General features: G+C 38.4%; 1 protein-coding gene across 2 annotated transcripts in view; it reads left to right on the plus strand.

Annotated features, from left to right (window-relative positions):
• LOC121516965 (dedicator of cytokinesis protein 3-like) overlaps positions 1-21318 on the plus strand; it is a 92742-nt gene that overhangs the window by 59375 nt on the left and 12049 nt on the right. For both annotated transcript variants that reach the window (XM_041798427.1, XM_041798428.1), the window contains exons 24-42: positions 472-664; positions 757-884; positions 1042-1188; positions 1312-1410; positions 1517-1611; positions 1804-1879; positions 2011-2111; positions 2201-2259; positions 3462-3610; positions 3736-3821; positions 3925-3951; positions 4056-4151; positions 4238-4298; positions 6388-6481; positions 10672-10820; positions 15293-15379; positions 15613-15717; positions 18293-18434; positions 18656-18822. In XM_041798427.1, the coding sequence (XP_041654361.1) occupies positions 472-664; positions 757-884; positions 1042-1188; positions 1312-1410; positions 1517-1611; positions 1804-1879; positions 2011-2111; positions 2201-2259; positions 3462-3610; positions 3736-3821; positions 3925-3951; positions 4056-4151; positions 4238-4298; positions 6388-6481; positions 10672-10820; positions 15293-15379; positions 15613-15717; positions 18293-18434; positions 18656-18822 (2061 nt within the window). The remainder of the gene's footprint in view (positions 1-471; positions 665-756; positions 885-1041; positions 1189-1311; positions 1411-1516; positions 1612-1803; positions 1880-2010; positions 2112-2200; positions 2260-3461; positions 3611-3735; positions 3822-3924; positions 3952-4055; positions 4152-4237; positions 4299-6387; positions 6482-10671; positions 10821-15292; positions 15380-15612; positions 15718-18292; positions 18435-18655; positions 18823-21318) is intronic.

The raw sequence follows: 21318 nt of genomic DNA on the forward strand, positions 1-21318 counted from the left end.
TTTACTTTTTTTTTTCTTGTTTCATTCTTCTCTTTTGTCACCTCTCATTTGTCCAATCTTAACTGATGCTTCAAACCCTCATTCCCAATATTGCCTCATTGCTGTTGGACAGTTTAGGTGTGTGATCAACTGCATGCCTGTCTTTGGGCCTCTCATCCATCACCGTAAGTCACAGTGCCCCCTTGTGTTGGTTCCACAATGCAGCAGAATCTGTGTGTCCACCAGGCTGCTCAAACAGCAAGATGTGCTGTTGAGTAACTGATATGCAGGTAGTGCTTCAGATGTGTGATTACTTAAGGCTTAACAGGAGAAACTGGGGTTGCAGATGAAAAAAGGATGAATATCAGTTAAATCTATGTTTCTGCCCGTAGTGAGCAGTAATTTAATTGTTCCCTTTTTGTAATGTAATTGTAGCCTCTCTAAGACATGATCATCTGCACTACAAACTGTGTCCTTTGTCCCTCCCCGCAGGCGGCACTGTTGAACAGCTTCCCTGATATCTTTGATGAGCTGCTGCAGATGTTCACTGTTCAGGAGGTAGCTGAATATGTCAGGGGCACCCTAGGGAGCATGCCCAGCACTGTGGATATCGGCCAGTCCATGGATGTAGTCAAACTGCAGTCTATTGCTCGAACAGTCGAGAGCCGCCTCTTCTTCTTTCCTGGTGAGACAGAAGTTTTATTTTTTCACTGAAGATTTCAAAACAATTACACATTTCAAGGCAGATGTTTCATTCTCACTCGTCTCTTCCCACAGAGTCTCGTAGTATTCTTCTGCCGGTTGTTCTGCATCACATCCACCTGCATCTACGCCAGCAGAGGGAGCTGCTCATCTGCTCTGGGATCCTAGGAAGCATCTTCTCCATAATTAAGACGAGCTCAATGGTACAGGTCTTTGTGCCAAACTCTTAGAATGCATTTATCACAGGAAGTCCAATTACAGTAGTTAAAACAACACAAAATAATCTTTGGAAAAGCTTTTATGTAAGGTTGTGATGCTGCTGCATTTCCTTGGTTTCACTGATTGCTTTCTTTGTGTCAGGAGTCTTCTGTTCAGGAGGAAGTGGAGATGATGGTGGAGAGCCTTCTGGATGTGCTGCTACAAACTCTGCTGTCCATCATGAGCAAGTCTCACTCTGTGGAAACGTCCAGAGGACAGCGCTGTCCACAGTGCACCGCTGAGATAACGGTAAGCCTCATCTCCAACCGCCACTTTGACACAAATTTAAAAACAGGTAGGATTAAGTGGAAATTTTGAGTTGATTAACCTTTGAAACATGTCTTCCTTTGTCTGTCATTTTCTCCTGTGCAGGGGGAGTACGTGTCCTGTCTTCTCTCTCTGCTGCGCCAGATGACAGAGATCCACTTTCACCATCTACTTAACAACTTCCACAGCAAGGAGGAGCTGAAGGTGGGGAACTCTGAGTCACAGAGATGAGCATGATTGCAGCATTTTGCAGCAGCCCTGCTCACAACATACCTTGACTGCATCGCTTTCTTAATATATTCCTTGGCAGGAGTTCCTGTTGAAGATCTTCTGCGTGTTCCGCAATCTAATGAAACTGACTATCTTCCCCCGAGACTGGAGTGTCATGAGGCTTCTAACGAGTCAGTGAGTCTGCTTTTACATTTCTGTCATGCATTCTTTGTCCTGGAGACGGTAAGGGAATACAGCCAACCATTAGATCAGACCCTCTCCAGATAATCCTGCTCTGAAGGTGACGCTTGTGTTGCAAATCTTTTTATCTATTTTTGGCAGCCACCTCGTTTGGTAAGCTGACAGTGTAATGTTTGCTTTCTGCAGCATCATCGTAGTGACAACACAGTTCCTGTCTCCGGCGCTGCACAAGAACTTCTCAGAGGCAGATTTTGACTTTAAGGTGCGAGTCTGAAAGAAATCACAGCTCACCATTAACCTGAGAAACAAACTTAGCTTCTCTTATACAGCTTCTCAAAATAAATCTCTGAGTTAATGCAGCATATATCTTGTGTTTATCTGTGGTGTGTGTAGGTGTGGAACTCCTTTTTCAGTCTCACAGTCCTGTACATCAACCAGCCCAGTCTGCAGCTCGAGGCGATTGGCCCCGCCAAGAAAAAGAAAACCTTGGATAAGTAAGAAACTTCAGGATTTTTGTGTTCTTTTTTTCACACACAATCGTTCATTATTTAACAAGCTTTACTTTGCAATCTTTTCCTTCCAGGTATGGAGATATGAGAGTGATGATGGCTTATGAACTCTTCAGCATGTGGCAGAAATTAGGTATGTCAAAAAACATCACACACAAACACACAGAGTCAGACAGATCCTTGAAAATACTTTAAAAGCCCTAATTAGTCTTTTGAAATTTAAGGTCACACAATGTCTTAAGGGGTCTTTTTTCACATCCTCCTGAGACCTTACATGTACATATGAGGAAATTTAATTTTGGTGTTCTTACAACATACTTATAATTCTGCTATGACATTTTTTGGGATAATTTGTCTCTAAATTTGTCCCGAATATTCATACAGATTTTAGGGAATTTGTTTGAATGTTTAGAGCTATTTGTTTGGAATTTTTCCATAATTTTTCTTGGGTTTTGGGTAGATTTATTTGTACATTTATGGGAATTTGATAATAAATTTTGCATGGAATCTGCTTTTAAATTTTGAGGGATTTACTTTGATATTTTCATAAATTTTATTGGATTTTTTTTTTCTAAAAGTTTAATTGACATTTAAAAATGTTCATGTCATTTATATGTCCATTCATTTTATCACATTAACTGTACTCACAATACAAATAAAGTTACAAATAAAAGTTAAAAAAAGTAAAATACATACAAGACACAGTCCCCAATCTAAACAGTATACACATGCTCTTACAGTATGTTCACTCAAACACCAATCTCAAATATTATATCTAATCCTATCTATCTACAGCTAATTAATCAACAGTGCATTCAGAAAGAATTCAGACCCCCTTCCCTTTTTTGATTTTCTTATTTTGCAGCCTGATGCTACAGTTGAAAAATGCATTGTAATTCTCATTAATCTACACTCTACAATCTACGCTCACGTCTTGTAAACAAAACAATGAGCATTTAACAGCAGTGAGGTCAATATTGCAAATGCTTTTTTGTCTGTCAGTGAATGGGTGTTATGGATTTAAAAAATTGTCTATAGCTTTGGGGAAGAAGCTGTGAGTCTGTTTGTCTGTATGCAACACTTGACTTGGTTTTTAAAGTCAGATTGTATTTTTAAAATCTATATTTGATTGTTGGCTACATTTTAATCGAGATATCTGTTAGAGATGAATAAATCATAGCTGATTCAAGCCAGTTTGTCATGAGTTTGGGTAACGTTATGCCTGCTTTTACTGGCCAAATGGACTGTTTCTACTGTCTAACATGTCTTTAGGACACCTTTTTTAGATTTTTGTAAGAAATAAAGGCACATTTATTCCTTATCATGTAAATGTAGGAGACAACAAGCCACACTTCATCCCAGGAATGATGGGTCCCTTCCTCGGTGTCACCCTGGTGCCCCAGACAGAGGTTCGAAATATCATGATCCCCATTTTCCATGACATGATGGATTGGGAGCAGAGGAAAAACGGCAACTTCAAACAGGTTATTGTGACATTATTACAAAATGAACTGCAAACTGCATGCAGGAGCTGTTGCTGTGAAAAATTTGGACAGCTTTCTGGCTCATGTCATACCCAAATAATTTGGCTGAATGTGTTTGTGCGTAGGTGGAGGCAGAGCTGATGGATAAGCTGGACAGCATGGTGTCAGATGGGAAAGGCGATGATAATCACAGAGAGCTCTTCAGTCTTCTGTAAGCAGCAAAGTCTTGTTTAGTGAGTGTGTGAAGTGATACTCGGACTAATGCTCCTTTCATTGTGTTCCTACCTAAAATACTTCTCTGTGTTGTCATCCAGGACTCAGCTGTTTGGTCCTTATCCAAGGTAAGGTGTAATGCCCTCACAGCTCAGACGATGACTTATTTTTGATTCAGATTCACTCACTCTGCCCAGTTAGTAAGAACATCTAACTGTTTTTTTCTGTATAGCCTGCTGGAGAAGATCGAGCAGGAGACCTGGAGGGAGACGGGGATCTCATTCGTCACATCAGTCACAAGACTTGTAGAGAGACTACTGGATTACAGGTATGCAGAGATTAAGATGCTAACATTAGCACTAATGGTTTGAATCACTGCTGAGTCATGAGAAAAATATATTTCTTTTCCTTTAGGGACTGCATGAAGGGAGACGAGATGGAGAACAAGAAAATTGGAGGTTCTGTCAACCTTATGGTGAGATTTTTGTCATGTTATGGCTTTTAGAATCAAAGACAAAAACTTGCATCCAGACAAGTATGTAAATGTCTTCTTCTAATTAAAATATCCCATAACCCTTATTTTAAGTCAAATTCACCTGACATTGCACCTCAGATGCTACATCTTATTGCAAAACAATCAACAACTCAAACTACCTCACTGGTAATGGCAGAATATTTTATACACTTTTTAGAGTTTCCACACTAGTGATGGCAGAGGTCGAAGTTGTTATGTTTTATTGGTTGTCCACCTGAGTCATTCTTGGAACAAAAAATCTCAAGAATAATTTGAGGGAATTTCTTCAGACTGTTCAAAAATGTCTACTCTGACACAAGGATGATTCGATTATAATTTGGAGGTCATAGGCCAAAAGTCAAGGTCAATAGTCATCACGTTTATCCTTTTCTCAAGAATGAGATATCTCAACAACACAAGACAGTCTGGCTACAGGCCATAGATCTCAGATGCCGCCTCTCACAGACCTTCACTATGAGTTACCCTCAACATTTCATAAATACAAAAGGAAAAAGATCTAAGATGTCTAATCCGGGGGTAAATTATGTATAGACCTGTTTTAGAAGTAGATACGAATGTTGGCTTGCTTTTGTTTTGTTGGCTCTTGCTAAAGCTGACATAGCTACGCTAGCTACATATTTAACTATAGAATTTGTGGTTAACTTTACTCTGTTATGACATTGTTGCTAAGTAAGCTTTGGCAATGTGAGCTTTAGCGGATACACCTGAAACTAGTGGAGCTACATAAGCTAAGTAGCTAATGTAGCTATGTAGCTTTATTGGTAGACTATAGATATCCATAATCTTAGATGGCTTTGGAGCTATGTTAGCTATGTAAGCTAAGTAGCTAATGTAGCTAAAGTAGCTACACAGCTAATGTAGCTAATTTTAGCTATGTGGCTTTGTTGGTAGGCTATAGATATCCATGAGCTTAGTGAGCTTTGGAGCTATGTTAGCTATGTAAGCTATGTTAGCTAAGTAGCATATGTAGCCATGTAACTTATGTAGTTAATGTAAGCTATGTAGCTTTGTTGGTAGGCTATAGATATTCATGAGCTTAGTGAGCTTTGGAGCTATGTTAGCTATGTAAGCTAAGTAGTTAATGTTGCTAAGTAGCTACATAGCTGATGTAGCTAATGTTAGCTATGTAGCTGTGTTGGCAGGTTATAGATATCAGTGAGCTTAGTGAACTTTGGAGCTATGTTAGCTATGTAAGCTAAGTAGTTAATGTTGCTATGTAACTTGTGTAACTAATGTTAGGTATGTAGCTTTTTTGGTAGGCTATGAATATTCATGAACTTTGTGAGAGTAAGAGCTATGTTAGCTTTGTTAGCTACTTAAGCTACATAGCTCCGTTATGTATGTAGCTTACACAGCTCACAAACTGTAAGCTATGTCTGCTACATTAGATGGAGAGCTTTTTCCTGTAGCAGACTGTTTACTTGCCTTTATGGTTTTGTAATCAGGTTTTGCAGGTTATCATTTAATTTTCGTAATCCCAAATCTTGCCTTAACCCATATCCTAATCCTCACTGAAAGTTTCATCTGATTTTATTCAGAAAGTTTTTGCAACAGACAATAACTGTCTGCGAGAAGGGGCGTCTCAGATCTACAGTATGCTGCCAGATCCCTCTTGATTTTGTTGTACATATGTCCACTCAGACTTGAGGATGAAAAAATGTGATTTTTGAGGTCAAAGTCAAGGTCATTAGGCCTTATGTTGATCCCTGGATTATAAGATTTCTAGGAATCAAACTACCACAAAAAAACTTCCCCCACCTAACCAACTAACTTTAACCGTCCAGCAGTTGTAAAACCTAGCAGAGGCATATAACCAACGGGTGGTGGATCAAGTTGTGTTTTTTTTCTCGAAATTAGATGTTTATGTGGACTTGTTGGGTGAATGTAGCTTTGTATAAATACAATAGAATATTTTTTGACATGAAATCAGACAAAATTAATATAATACATTGGATTTGAGTTTATGCTGTGTAAACATTTCCTGTCTTGAAAGTATATTCGACTAATCTTCTTCTGTAATAAATCACAGAACTTCTACAAATCAGAGGTCAACAAGGAGGACATGTATATCCGCTACATCCACAAACTGTGTGACCTACATCTCCAAGCAGAAGACTTCACAGGTAACCAACATACAACAGTATTAACCTGATGTGCAAAGTTTGTCTGTTTATTGGTGAATGCAGGCTTTGCAGGTTTTCAAAACCAGACTAAAACATTTAGCTGTTAGTGAATGGTAAGTTTTCAATCTGGCTTTTGCCCTGCTTCTCTCCTTTTTCTCTCCTCCAGAGGTGCCTGGAGAAAAACTTAAAAAGAAAACTTAAAAAGTGAAAACTTAACAAGGATGTAAGAGCATGGCTGATGGTGGAGTTGAGAAAGACTTGGGCTGCATGAAAAACCATGCAATGTAGAGAATTTTTAGGTGGTATCTCTGTTAGTTTATGGCCATTTTACAAATTGTAGGTGTTCAACATCTTGTCAAGGTCTGACCTGCTCTCATTTTCCCCTGTTGATTCCTCCTCTAACACATCTAGCCAGTTTGAGAGAGAGGCTGGTGCGGTCTATTATTTCAAAACTGGGTTGTAAAATATAGTTTTGTGTAATAGTAATACTCTAACATAAAGTATTCAAAAAAAAAAAACATAAGTATGGAGAAGAATTTACAACTCTTTATGGCTGTTTTGGTTGCCCACTACTTTATCTAGCTACCACCCATTATAGGTACTATTCAACCCACGCTATTCTCTGCACCATGTGGGTGAATTCTGCCTGGTAAAGTCTTGGTTCCTCTGCAGTGTTAGGACTGTGTGGGCGCATGCAGACTGTGCTTGTTCCTCCCTTTGCAGTTAATTTACTGCTGCTGTTAAGCAGGAACAAATATTCATCATTAATCTCTGATTGTTATTAATACACTGGGGCAAATGGCCTCCCAGACTTTCCAACACAGCTCCGCCCACCTTCACCCTAAGTAGAGGTTGAATTAGCAAAAATAACTGTAAATGTTTTCTGCCACATTTTCTCTCTCTAGGCGCATTATTTTTGTCTGCTAGTTCTGGGGTTCAGTGAGAGTCTGTGGGGGGAGGGCCAGAGTACTGTTCATGAGACTGACAGCAGAGGGGAAGAAACTGTTCTTATGGTGGGAGTTTTTGGTCCTGATGGACCTCAGCCTCCTGTCAGAGGGGAGGGCCTCAAAAAGTCCATGATCAGGGTGAATTTTGCCCGCACTCCTTAGTGTCCTGGAGGGGTACAGTTCATGGAAAGATGTTAAGTTGCAGCCAGTCACCCTCTCTGCGAAGCAAATGATTTGCTGCAGCCTCATCTGCCTGACTGATGGGACTGCATAAGGAAGTCCCATCAGTGTTAACACAGGGCTGAGAACAAAAAACCTAGAAAGAGCTTGACTTCACTCTCTTTCTGGGGAGTCATTACGCCAGAATATATTTACACTGGGTATGTTCTACATGTATAATGTGCTATATACTTTGCTATATTAGTATTGATAGTGCATACATATTACATATTCAACATTCAGAACAACTCCTGAAGTTCTGTTCTCCATGTAGTAAGAAGAAAAAATTCTCTAGCACTTGTGCTTGACTGGATTTCCTTTCAAATAAGTTAGAAAACAGATAATGAAAAATTGTCAAACACCAGTGCATAGAGGTACCCTTGACAAGTTAATTGTCATGCATAAATAATTCTAATAATGCTCCTCTTGCTGTTAACACAGCCACTGCCCTTTTTATGATTCTTGTGATTCAAGGATTAAAACCACATTAATTTATTAAGTACAACAAAAAGGGCTAAATTTGTCACTAGCAGGGGATTACATTAAATGTGAATCAGGTCGTCTAATGCCGCTCTCAATCATGTAAACAGGAAATCAGGGGAAGTTGTCAGTTTATGTAATCGTGTTAATGGCTTAAGCGTTGTTGCTTTACTCACATTATCGGCCACGGAGGCTTTATTGTCTCCATGTAAATGTAGCCAAATATGACTAATTAAATGCAGCCTTATTCACCACTTATGTAAAACAAACAACAGGCAGCTGGCAAGATAATGGAAACACATTTCGCTGTTCTGCAGAGCTGTTATTGCACACGTTTTGCAGAGCGTGAATCACTGTCCGCTCAAAGAGAAACTTTAGTGTCTTCTAAGATTGGATTTCATCTGAGAAAAGAGCTTCACTATGATGGAAATGAATGCAGTTGTATTACTGTGCTCTTTATTTCATAGCTTTTAGTAAAAATTCAGTTTATTATGGATTCTTTTGTTCATCTTTCATTTTCATCCATCAAATTTGTTAAAACAGAAATAAAACAAAACTTTCAAGTCTGAGGTGCTGTCATTAATGCAAGCTTTGTTATTGAAAGCCCTCTGACACCGAGTTCATTGTATTATTTATCAAAGATCAGTTTCCAGGGCGGATTTCCTGTCGGTTTATCCCCTTCTCTCTTGCAGGCCTGCCCACAGATTTGGCTGGGGCACTGACAAACCAAGTGTATGGGCCCACCCCAGTTGTAATATAGTATTAATGTAATGTATGTGTGCTGGATAGGTAGCATGGTTCTCGCATGCAATCTGGCTAACCGTTTTTTAATTTTAGTTGAAAAGTCTTAGCTAGCTATTATTGATTTCAGATATTTAAATAATTTAGTTGTGACACTTCCAAAAACTTTTAAAGCCTATTTTTGCCACTACTACTTGTCACTTCTCATTTTGCACAATTTTCACCCATTTTTGGATCTTTTTACTTATTTCTGCCACTGAACATGTTTTTGTTACATTTTAACCCCTTTCATCACTTCTTCCACTTATTTATGCGACCATTAAAACATTTTTGCCACTTTTAAAATCCCATTTCACTGCCTCTTCTGCCCATTTCTGACATCTTAAGCAGTTTTGCGACTTTTAAACCCTTTCCATCTCTTATTCTGTCAGTTTTTGCCACGTTTAACCATTTTTTGCAACCTTATGCCTGCTGTTGCCTCTGTTGCCCAATATTTTCACTACTAACCCAATTTCAGTATCCTCTATGCAAATTTTTGTACATTCACAGGTTTTTATGTCAATCTTTGCCACTTTGAACTCATCTTTATGCCCCTTAACACTTTTTTGGCCACATTTCAATCTCTTTTTTATCATTTTTTCTGCTTATTGTGCAATGTAACCCATTTGTGCCACTTTTAAAACCCCATTTCACAACCTTTTGGGGCATTTTTATTCCTTAATGTAGAGAGGAAGAAAGTGAATAGAGTTGGAAACAGGTATAAGAGAGTCGGGGAGAGACATGCAGGAAAGAAGCCACATGCTTGACTTGAACCTGGGCGGCCTGTGTACATGGAGCACAACCTAACCACTAGGCCATCTTTACCCCACTTAACATCATTTTTTGCCATGTTTTAATCTTTTTTAAACACTTTTTTCTTGTTACTTATGCCACTATTAAGCCATTTTTGCCACTTTTGAACCCTTTCCATCTATTTTTCTAATGTTTTTTGCCACTTTCCGTCTTCTTTTTGGCCTCTGTTGTCTAATCTTTGCCACTGTAAACACATTTTTGCCACTTTTAACTAATTTCTGCTACTTTTAAAACCCAATTAAACCCCAAATTGATTGATATATATTTGTTGCTTTGATAAGAGTGGTCATCATTCAAGGAAAAAAAGATAAAATATGGTTATCACAGCTTAACTTTGCAATGGACCATGATTTTCCTGACCTCCGTTGACCCCCGCATATGGCTCCCTCTTTTAGGGGGCCTTGCTCTCTTGTATGTGCCATATTCACAGAAAACACCTAATATTCAACACAAAGGTTAACAGGAAAAAAATGAACATCAGAAATTAAAAAATAAAGATTAAGAAATATAACAAGATAGGCAATGTAGTTAAAGTTAGGACTGGATATTCTGTCTGGCTCCTTATTCTCCATTATTGTGTTTTAACTTTTCACCCAGTGTTTCTGAATCGTGATATTCTGCTGAGAATTGTGACAAATTCACTGGGAAACAGTCTTAAATGCTGACACTGAGAACAGCTGATAAGACTTTAACTGTGCAGGTGCTCTTTGCTCCTCTGCCTAACGATATTCCAAAACATCCCCTCCATGCTCAGGGCAAGTCTGACTGTGCTTTGTGCTGCACGCCATCTGTCCACTGAAAGTGCGACCAAATTATGTGGGAGATATCAGTTCACCACCATGGCCAGCCAGCCAGACAAATTGTCCAACATCTGTAGCATTACTAGAAAGCACGTCAGTGATGATACCCATAAGTCTGATGACTTTTGTTGCGTTACTCTCTCTGTAACAGAGGCAGCGTTCACCCTGCTGCTGTACTGGGAGCTGCTGCAGTGGGAGGACCGGCCCCTCAGGGATTTCCTCCACTACCCCTGTCAGAGCGAATGGCAGCGCAAGGAGAACCTGAGCCGTAAAATCCTCCACTACTTCAACAAGGGCAAGGCAAGTAGATTTTTTTTCCTTACTCAGTTTAGACTCACTTCAACTCAGGGTTTTAGGGGAATGTTAAAACCAAATTGTTTTTGACCAACATCAGCAGCTGGCTCTCTCAGTAAAACGTGCTCAGTTAACTTTACAGGGTTGTATCAGCATTAGTGGGTCTGTGGTGGACAAGTGAGAGCCTAAGTCTGCTTTTAGTTGACTTTCTAGCCAAAATGTTTCATTTTTTCAAAACATGATAAAAATTTACGTCATTAACATTTGAAATGAAAAGAAATCTTTAAGGCCTCTGTCCACAGATAATGCCCTTTGCTCTGGTAGCACCTCAGTTTGAAAGCTCTGCTCTCCAGAACTTATTGTTGCCAAGTTACAAGAGTTGACTTCTGCTTTTCTCTGTAGTGTCTGCAAGGTCATTTTTAAATATATTTGTGTCTTAATCTTTTATTTATTCAAGGAAAAATCACCAAGAAAAGATAAAAACAATCTTATAAAAATAAGAATTTCTTCAGTTTCAACACGGCTCTCGCTCTGAGGTCGGTGCTCAGGCTCCAGTGAGTCATGTCCTGGCATTTGCAGCAGCTGTAATCCTGGAATTAATGCCCTCAAAAAGACAAGTCAGATCACTATTTCCTCCACTACCATTCTTTGACAAGGCTGATATCAGTAGATTCACCCCTTCTTGATTGTGATTGGTCAGTGTGGGGAAAGTGACACTGCAGCACTGCTCCACAGGTTTAACTCCTGTGACACGATAGTCTGACTGCAAACATCTGACATCCATAAACGCATGAACACCTGAACATCCGTAAGTGAATGAAGAGTAGAGCCCACTGAACAGTCCCCAGAGTGCCTTCCCTTGTTGCTTACTAGCCTTTATTTTTTTAAATTGAGGAGCCTTCTTAATAAAAAAAACACATTGATTACATGTATTAACCAAACGATTAAATACCGTTGTCAATTTATGGGTGAATTTCTGGGATGGCAAACCAAAAATACATATAACTATACAATATGAATAACTTAAACAATACAATGCGATAGGAAACCATGTGTGATATGATACAATGTGATGAGTTATGCTACATTTTATTGTCGTGGGACTCCCAGTGCTGCACATATTCAGCAGAAGTTAGGCGAATGACATATAAAGCTTGATTCATTGTGTTGCACCACCTGACATTTGCAACTAATTTCCGATAAAACAGGTCAACACTTTGACACATGTTGTTTATTTGTTCTAGTTAAAAAAGTAGATGCATATATTTTTCAAATAAGATAAAGAATTTTATGATAAATTAAAATATAGCAGTTTTACCTCGGTTATCACCTAGGCAACACTGCTATAATTAATCATTTTTTAAAAATATCTGATATCTTTTTCACCTAATTAGAAGTAAAGTAAATATTCATAAAAATTGTAATGTAATTATTTATTTCATATAATGACACTTGTTGCAGTTTCACTACCTGAAAAACTGGTTGCACCACTTTAGATTTGATACTAATTTCAAATAAAACAGGCAAATACTTTGACACATGTTCTTGTATTTGCTCTTGTGTGAAATGTACAAGTATAATTTTACAAGAGAATCAAATGTTTAATGGTTACCTACATTTTTAGCAGTTTTTCATTGGTTGAACCACCTGACTGTGAAAGTGTGACTGATAAGAAATGTTTATGTCTTTACTTGAAGCGGATCTACAAACATTTCACTCTGCCATGAGTCCTGCCCCTCTGTTTTCTACTCACATGTCCTGTTCCTTTATAACTGTTCAGTACAGCAAAACAGCAAAAAAAAAAAAAAAAGGGCAAATCTTTAAAACAGTTTTAAAGTTTTGAATGAGATGGGCACAGATGTGCTCTTAAAATGGTTTTGTTTGTTTTGGGCAACATGCTACTTTTGCCAGATAATAAGAGCTCATACTCAGATTTCAAGATGTTGGGCAAGAGAAAATATTCAATAATCATATATTCAATAATCAATTTCAAAAGTCTTGAGTTCAAAGGAAAGTATAGTTTTATTGGTAAACACTAAAGCAAAAAAAGGAATAAAAAAATTAGAATTTTTTGTTAATGAAACGTTATAGTATTATATGGTTTAGTTCCTGATGAATAGTACATAAATTGTTAATTGCATTTACACATGATGCTTTTGGATGGGGAAAAAATAGATTATTTTATACTACTGAATTGTTCAATATTTAAGAGGTCTGATAAAATCAAGTCTAGCAAGTTCATACAAAAAGGCAGTGAAATAGAAATGTAATGAAGTATTAGATGAAATTCTAATTTAACAAAATATCATGTTTTTTTTTTTTCATTACCTTGGTCATATACATTAAACATGTATCCATATCATAAAGCTCCTCAGTGAGGGTAAATGTCTGCTCAGAATTGATCTGATTCCCTGAACACCTCCTCCCTGACTCTCATTCATCCACAAAATTAAATTAGTGGACTGGTCTCTGTGCTCTGGAGACAGCGATGCCCTCTGGACTCTGCAAGCAGTTAAAGAGGAAATAGAAGTTGCCTCCTTCATTAGCTCTCTGTCATCCTCATTTTTTCATGGCTGAACTGGAACATAAAATCAGTAGGTGTTCTGCACCTGAGATATCCTCAGCTGTTACTGATGATTAAATTCATACTGTGCAAATTGAAATCTATATATATGCTTAAAGGGCAGCCTGTGGTGTGGTGACCCAGGAGAATCATAAATGGTAATAATGTACAGTACAAACACATGCATCCACACATTTCATTTAACTCTGTTTTTACATTAACCTGCCACGCCAAAAAGTCTGTTTCAAAGATCCATGGCATGGGATATATTTCACATCCATTTGGGTAACAGCCCATTCATGGTGATGAGGCAGGTGCCCCCAAATGTGAGATAGGGGACTGGGTAGGAGCTACAGCATGAAAATTAGTACACATATGTATCATAACGAGATGGGATCCCTTGGGACTATTCTCTAAAATGTACAGGAAGCGCACTACATATTCTATTTATTTATTTATTTTTTTTTTTAATTTTGGCATTTTTACTGATGCACAGGTTGCACATTTTAACAAACTAGTCCCAGGGATTTTATCTGATTGACGCCACACACATGACTTTTAGTACTTTTGCCAGTCATCACCAAACTTCACTAGAATGAACACATGAACCTGAATACATTTTTGCATCAAAATCCTTCTTTTGGTCACAGTGCCCCATTATGATTTGTATTATTTTTGATTTGCTTTCCTGTACATTTTTCAAGAATTCAGCCCCTGCACAACATTACGCCAGGGCGTTTGATCTTTCATCTGCTCATGCACCATGACTCTACCAACAAAAAAAGCCTCTTGAACCCATGCCAAAACCCCACCAGGAAGTCCACCTCCTTCATCTCAATTTCAAGGCTTTATAAGGCTTTTTTGGATTGTGTTGAATGGCTTTAACCTGTTTTGTATAAATTGTTATGTATTCCTGAGTTTTTTGCCAACACCACGGTATCCCACGGAACATGTCCACATGCAAACATCTCATTTAACTGCACCCTACTTGCAACAGGAAGTCACACAACTAGGCCATTTTTTTCACTCCTCTTGCAGTGCTGAACCTAAAAACCCAAACCTTTTGAAAGAAAAGCCTCAATATTTGTCCACAATACTGACATGCTTCACCAAAGGACATCTCACTGGTGATGGCAAGCATTTCAAAATCTTGCCAGTGGGACAAGAAGTCGTAATATCTCTCATATTAATCCCTAAAGGTCTATTTCTTTACACATTTAAATGTTAATTTTGTTTTTTGCTGTAACACACAGGAGTAGTACACTGCATGCTTTGTCAACACCCAGCACTTATTACACAGTGGCGACATGCACTGGGGTGCAAGGGTCCTTCTGTGCTGCCTGCAGCCCTAGTTCTTCCTATAATTGTGGGATAACTATGCTTGTTTTCAAGCAATTGCAAGTTAATTTGAGTCATTTTTTAGATCTGAAGAAATTAACTCATTATCATCAGCAAAGAAGTGATGTCATCCTAAATAAGATAAACAGATCAAGATCTCTAGAAAACAAACCTGATTTACTTGTTGTTGTGGAAAATTTAAAATGTGGAGCTTCAACATGTGTGCTGTTAAGTAAAAGTGCAAAGCTTCTTGTTGTGTTCATGCAGAGATCAGCAAGGATGAAATAGTCTTGCTGCTTACATACACAGCTACTTAGAAGGGAAAAAAACCCTTATAGACCTTATTTATATTTACCACCTCTCTATGTTGATGTATTTTTCTCATAGTAATCGTTCTGCTGTGTAAATCTCCTGGATGGTTCTTCTTGTGGCTACTTGTGTAGATAAAACATTTAAAGCAATTAATTCCTGCGGAGTTTCCTACTCGCACACTGTAATTGTTTTTTAAGTTCCTCCTTATCACAAGCAAAAATTAAGCTTTAATAATTTCTCTGTATCTCCTTTGTTGACTCTGCAGTGCTGGGAATATGGAATCTCCCTCTGCCGGGAGCTGGCTTTCCAATACGAGACTTTATATGATTATCAGAGCCTCAGCTGGATACGGGTGAGCTAAGTCTGACGTGCTTCCTGTTTTTGTCTGCTATGATCAAACAAGAATCCTTTGTGAGATTGTCAGCCTCATCATATGCACTGTGAAGTGTACACGGCAGCAGAGACACAATGTCCTAATTACCTGTGCACGCCCACTCTCATCAGGAAACACAGAGGATTCAGTAATGCGTGTGATTAGATCATTATTAAACATGACTCTTTTGCGTGTTTATCATTCTGTGACAGAAAATGGAGGCAGCTTATTACGACAACATCATCGAACAGCAAAGGATCGAGCCAGAGTTTTTCCGAATGGGCTTCTATGGCAGGAAGTTTCCTTTCTTCCTCAGGGTAAGTCTCACTGAATCCAGTCCCATCTCATCTGTCCTGACACAGTTATGATTCTGCTGATGCAGAGAAAGCTACACTGCTCCTTCAGGCTTCAGGAGCAGACAGTGTCAGCTGCAGTAACTCCTGCAAGAGTGGAGGTTGGGATGGGAAGCTAATGCACAGAATTTGATTAAATAAATGGATCACTGAGTATCCGATAAGACACTCATTCCCAGAGTCTAGGTTGGGACCCAAAGTTGGGTCTCGGGAGATTTTTTTTGGGTCGCAATATGAGTTCTCATAGTTTTCTTTGCTACACTATTCAATGTGACATTTATTTCTGCAGTACACATTATAGCCACAAGGGGGCTCCACCTTGTAACACAAGCCCTTTTCACCATAGTGAAATAAAAACAAGGCTACACCAACCACTGGATGGCAAAAGAGCTTAAGTCATAGTTATTGATGTTTGGCTAATAAATAAAGAAATGCATTGCTCCAGACCAGACGAGGGCCTGAGGGCCCAAGGGGTTGAGCATTTGAAGAAAAAGCCTATGTGATGGAGGTTAAGTGGTTTCTTCTGGGCTTGTAAAACAGAAACCAACAGGTCATGACCAGGGAATTAACTTTATCAAAGCTAGCACCAGCCTTCAACAGAAAACAAATTTGTTGGTTCAAAATGGCTTGAACTTTGCAAAAAACTTTGTTACTTGCAGTCATTCAAGTCAGCTGACTTTGGTTGGCATGATTGATAGAAATCTAAATGTGTGGAAGGGAAAATTAGGGGAAAATTGCAGTTGATGAGAAACATTTAAATGGGCCTGTTTTATTTAATTTTTAAATTAATGTCTGATTTTTCCCCTCTCACTTGAATTCACACTAGTGTTCTCATTCAAAGTCTAATACTGCCTTTGACTATCCGAAGTTCAACATGATAGAGGGATTTACTGTAAAATTGTTTGTTTTTTTCTCCTAAAAATCAACAAATGAGAACATTCACATTATATTTTAGCACAGCTGGATATATGAAGCGTTGTAGTCTTTGTTGTTGACTCTCTTTTTTGTTAAACTGTTCATATGAGCAAAAGAACTGTTTAAATAACTCCCGTTTGGGTCGTCTGTGATGTTTCCATGGTACACCTCGTCATCACTTTCTTCGGTTTGTAGTTTGTTTTTTTAAGCTCACATGCTAACACGCTGTAGCCAAGAGTTTGGCTCACTCCTTGAATCAGGTTGTTGGTTGCCAGGCTGCAGGGACAGAGGGGTAAAATTTTAGGAGCATTATTTGTATGTTACATTATTCATAGATGATCTGGCAATTGTGCTGTCCTCAGACGAACATATCAAATGTGTGACTCTGTGTTTATGAATTAGCCTTTTTATAGTACACCCATGAAAATTACGAGAAGTTTCCCGAGAGAAATGACAAAAAGGTGGGTTGTAGATGGCCAGAAAAATTGAGAGAAACCCTGGAAAATGGGAGTGTTTGCAGGTATGATGATGGTTTTTGTGAGATTCCAGATGAAAAACGAAGAAGATCTGAAGAAATACAAGCAGCATGTTGTGCAGTGATAACACAACTCAAACAGGTAGATCTAACGAATAATTTGAGTTTCTTCACTTCCAGATTTTTTTCTAATTTTACCCTGAAAGTGAACTATCTTCCTGCTTTACATTTATTGGTTTATTTATCCAAAAATGTACATAAATGTTTATGATTCTGAACAATATACGGTATCTCTTGAGTTATAGTCAATATAAAACAAGCACTTTACTCCAGTGCTGGCTTCTCATTAAGGTTGTGCTGCTAACTAAAAAATGATATTGCACCATTATATCCGTCTGACATGGTGAACCTGTATATGTGCATGTGCTCCCAGGGTCCTGGGCTTTTTAGTATCCTCAAGGTCCATTAAAAGGTTGTTGGTGAGTGGGGGTTTTCTTTTCATGCACCAGTCTACCTGTTGACATGTGGCAGGAATGTTCAGCTGACAAATTCGAAGCAAAGCCAATGAGCCGCCTGTTTCCTGTTGTGTATGAGTCATGAAATGTTTGTTCATGTCTCTGATATCCCATCACAGAGTTGTAGTGTTACATTTTTAAATTAGATTTTTAGAGTGATTTTTTTTCAAAGGTTTTCTTTTACATGATTTTTTTTTTCTTTTGTTTTTCATCATTTTTTGTGATTATTTGTCTTTTTTTGTCCTTTTTTGGCCATTTTTTTGTCTATTTTCGTGATTTCTTTCCAGCTTTTTCATTATTTTTTCATCATTTTTTACTCTTTTTTTGTCCTTTTATGTTATTTGTCTTTTGTGATTTTTTTTTAATCTATTTTTTCAGCATTTTTGGTGGTTATTTTTTGTGAAAGTCAAATGCACTTATTTTATTCTTGTAATTCTGTGTACAGCACTTTGATTGTAAATGGTAGTAGCAATAAGGCATTGTACCACTTATAAAAAATGACTGATTATACTGAAAAACCTAAACAAATCAAGCACTTGGTCACTGTTTTCTAGTCCAGAGGACGAGATGTGCAACACTTGCTCATCTAATCATTAGTTCTTAATGTATCCATCTTTTTCTTCACCTTCTGCAGAACAAGGAGTTTGTTTGTCGTGGTTATGACTATGAGCGACTCGAGGACTTTCAGCAAAGGATGCTGGGAGAGTTTCCACAAGCCATCGCCATGCAACATCCAAACCAACCTGATGATACCATCCTGCAGAGTGACGCACAGTGTATCCTTTACATCCACTCATTTTTTTAAAGCTTCCAGTGTATGTTTTAGAGACCAGTATTGTTTAATTAGCACATTAATCTAGGTTTATTTTCAGAGCCAGATGGTAAAGGCAGATGCTCCCTGTAAGCATTTTCTTTGAATCTCCCTCTGGGTCTTCCTCCTCTGTGAATATGCATGTCTGTCTATATGTCTGTCAATTCCTTGACACTTGGTCTCTAGACTTGCAGATCTATGCTGTGACTCCAGTGTCAGACATCTCTGATGTGCCTCAGCTGGAGCGTGTGCCCGAGAGGATCAAGAGCTTCTACCGCATAAACAATGTCAGCCGCTTCCACTATGACAGGCCTTTCCACAAGGGGCCCAAGGACCGCGAGAATGAGTTCAGGGTACGTTGAGCCATCAGTGCCCCTCTCTGTTCTTTTCTGCCTCACTTTTTTGTGTTTTTCACAGAAATACAGAAATTTTGAAAGAGAGGGAAAGATCAAACATGAAACTAAGAATCCTGGCTGACGCTTTGATCAAGTTGAAGCAACTCTAGACAAATGATTCGTCAAACTGCCTTATATTGAGCAGAGCCAAAGACAAGCATCTCAGTTTCTTAGAGCAGGGGTTCTCAACTTTTTCAGCCCGCGACCCCCAAAATATAGGTGCCAGAGACCGTGGACCCCCACTGTTTCTGAAGGTGGTTGAACACAGCCATGCACATTCAAGAATAGTCATGTGCAGACGGGCCATCCATAAAAGGGGCATAAATGGGATAGCTTTCTGATGCTGAGCCAAATTGGGGGCCCATGGAGGTCAACAAAATTATGATCCATTATAAACTTAAGCTGTGATAACCATATTTTATGTCTTACCTGATAAAATATCCACTCTTATGAAAAAAATCTTTTTTAGTCATTTGTGTAGTAAATACCCCTCGAAAAAAAATGTAAATCCCTTTTGTTGAAAAAAAAAAAAGAATTAAAATGGGTTAAAAATGGATGAAATGGCTTAATAATAGCAAAAAGGGTGGAAAAGGTGGTGAAATTGGATTTTAAAAGAGGCAGAAATGGGTTTGAGGTGGCAAAAAAATGGGTCAGAAGTGGAAAAAATGGGCATATATCAAGGCAAAAGGGAGTTAAAAAGTGGCTGAAATGGCTTTAAATTGGTAAAAATGTCTGAAAATTTGGTGAAATGGGATGAAAAATTGATATAAACTGGCAAAAAAAAGTATTAACTGAGAAATAGAAAATAGGCAGATATTGGCAGAAATTGGTTAAACTAGCAAAGATGTACATATCAGATAGTGAAATGTGTGAAAAATGGGAAAAATTGGGCTTAAAAAGTGGTTAAAAACAAAAGGGGGGTTGATAGTGGAAATGATGGGTCAACAGAGGCAACATTAAGCTTAAGTGGCAAGAATCGGTTTAGAAGTGGCAAAAACAGGCAGACAAAGTGGTGGAAAGGGTTTAAAATGGACAAAAATAGGTGTTAAATGGCAAAAATATGTTAAAATTGTTTGTAAAATTGATTTAAATGGGTTAAATGGGTTAAAAAGTGTTAAGTGGCAACAGTGTAATTTTAAAAATATTCTGGGTTTTTTAGGGAATCTGGGGACCCCCTCTCAGTGTCTCACGACCCCCAAGGGGGTACCGACCCCAAGGTTGAGAACCACCGTCTTAGAGCATTGAAGAAGGAAATTATATGATCAGAAAATGAAATAGACTTTCTCATACGATATATCTATATAACATGTGCAAAGGGTGAAATATAACATGAAAAAAGTAGGGGACTAGAAATAGATCCCTGAGGTACTACTGCTACAGGCTACTGTTCTATTACTGTATCTTCTCATGCTTTGTGCTGACTACTTATGATGGACCACGATTGTTCTCTGCCATCACATGATGTGTTTTCTGTTGTCAAAGCTCCCCCTGTGATGTGCAACTTCATACCCACTCCCTCAGCCCCTTGTAACAAGTTGGCCCGACTAGACATTTCCAAGTCAAGTGGGGACACTCAGCTCAGCGCCACCCACCTCCCCCAGCTTATTTATTCTCAACAAACTGAAGTGAACTCTGAACTCAACAAAAATTGCATCCCAAAAGCTGTTACTGAAAATAATCACTGTTTTTTATGGATGAACTCACTTTAACCAATGTAGTCTCAGTGCTATAGTTGGCTCTAAAACAGATGTACATTTATAATGATGTACAAAATGTACTTGATGTGGCAAAAGTAAAACTGTAAGATCATAAAAGGAAGGAAAATAAACTAAATTATATAGCACTCGCTCTGTCAGCAGGAGAAATGGCACAGAGCAAAAACAGTTGCAGGAAAACAGGAAGTGATGTCTTACACTCACTGTGTCAGTGGCACCCAGACTGCCATATATTGGCCAGGCCAATAATTAGTTAACCCCTTTTATCATCTTCAGAGCAGCTGGAATAGCTTCCTTAAATTTTGCCACAGCCTTATGAATTAAACCCCACATACCACGGTTTTGTTGTGTGCAGTAAGGTCAGGGCTAGTAGGGTGATATAAGAAGTAATTAAGAGATAATCTGATAGAAGAGGATTATATGGGAAGACTCTTGAGTTATTGATCTCCACGGTCCAGGTTGTGGTAGAAGAGGTGAGCGGGTTTGTGAACACCCTGTGTGAGGCCAATTGAATTTTCTAATGATAATCAATTGAGAATCAATCCCTTTTTTCTATCATGTCACAATCAAATCAGGAATGTCTGAGCTTACTGGGCTGCAGTGACATTGTGGGATAAAAATAACACAGGCACGATCCAAAAAAAATCCACTGCACTGTGTTACAATTTCAATAAAAACACCTACACTAGCATGAATTGTTAGTTTTTAAGACTTATTAGATCCTCTTTTGCCACAAAGT

The sequence above is a fragment of the Cheilinus undulatus genome, linkage group 11 (genome assembly GCF_018320785.1).
Source record: "Cheilinus undulatus linkage group 11, ASM1832078v1, whole genome shotgun sequence".
In the NCBI taxonomy this organism is placed as follows: Eukaryota; Metazoa; Chordata; class Actinopteri; order Labriformes; family Labridae; genus Cheilinus; species Cheilinus undulatus.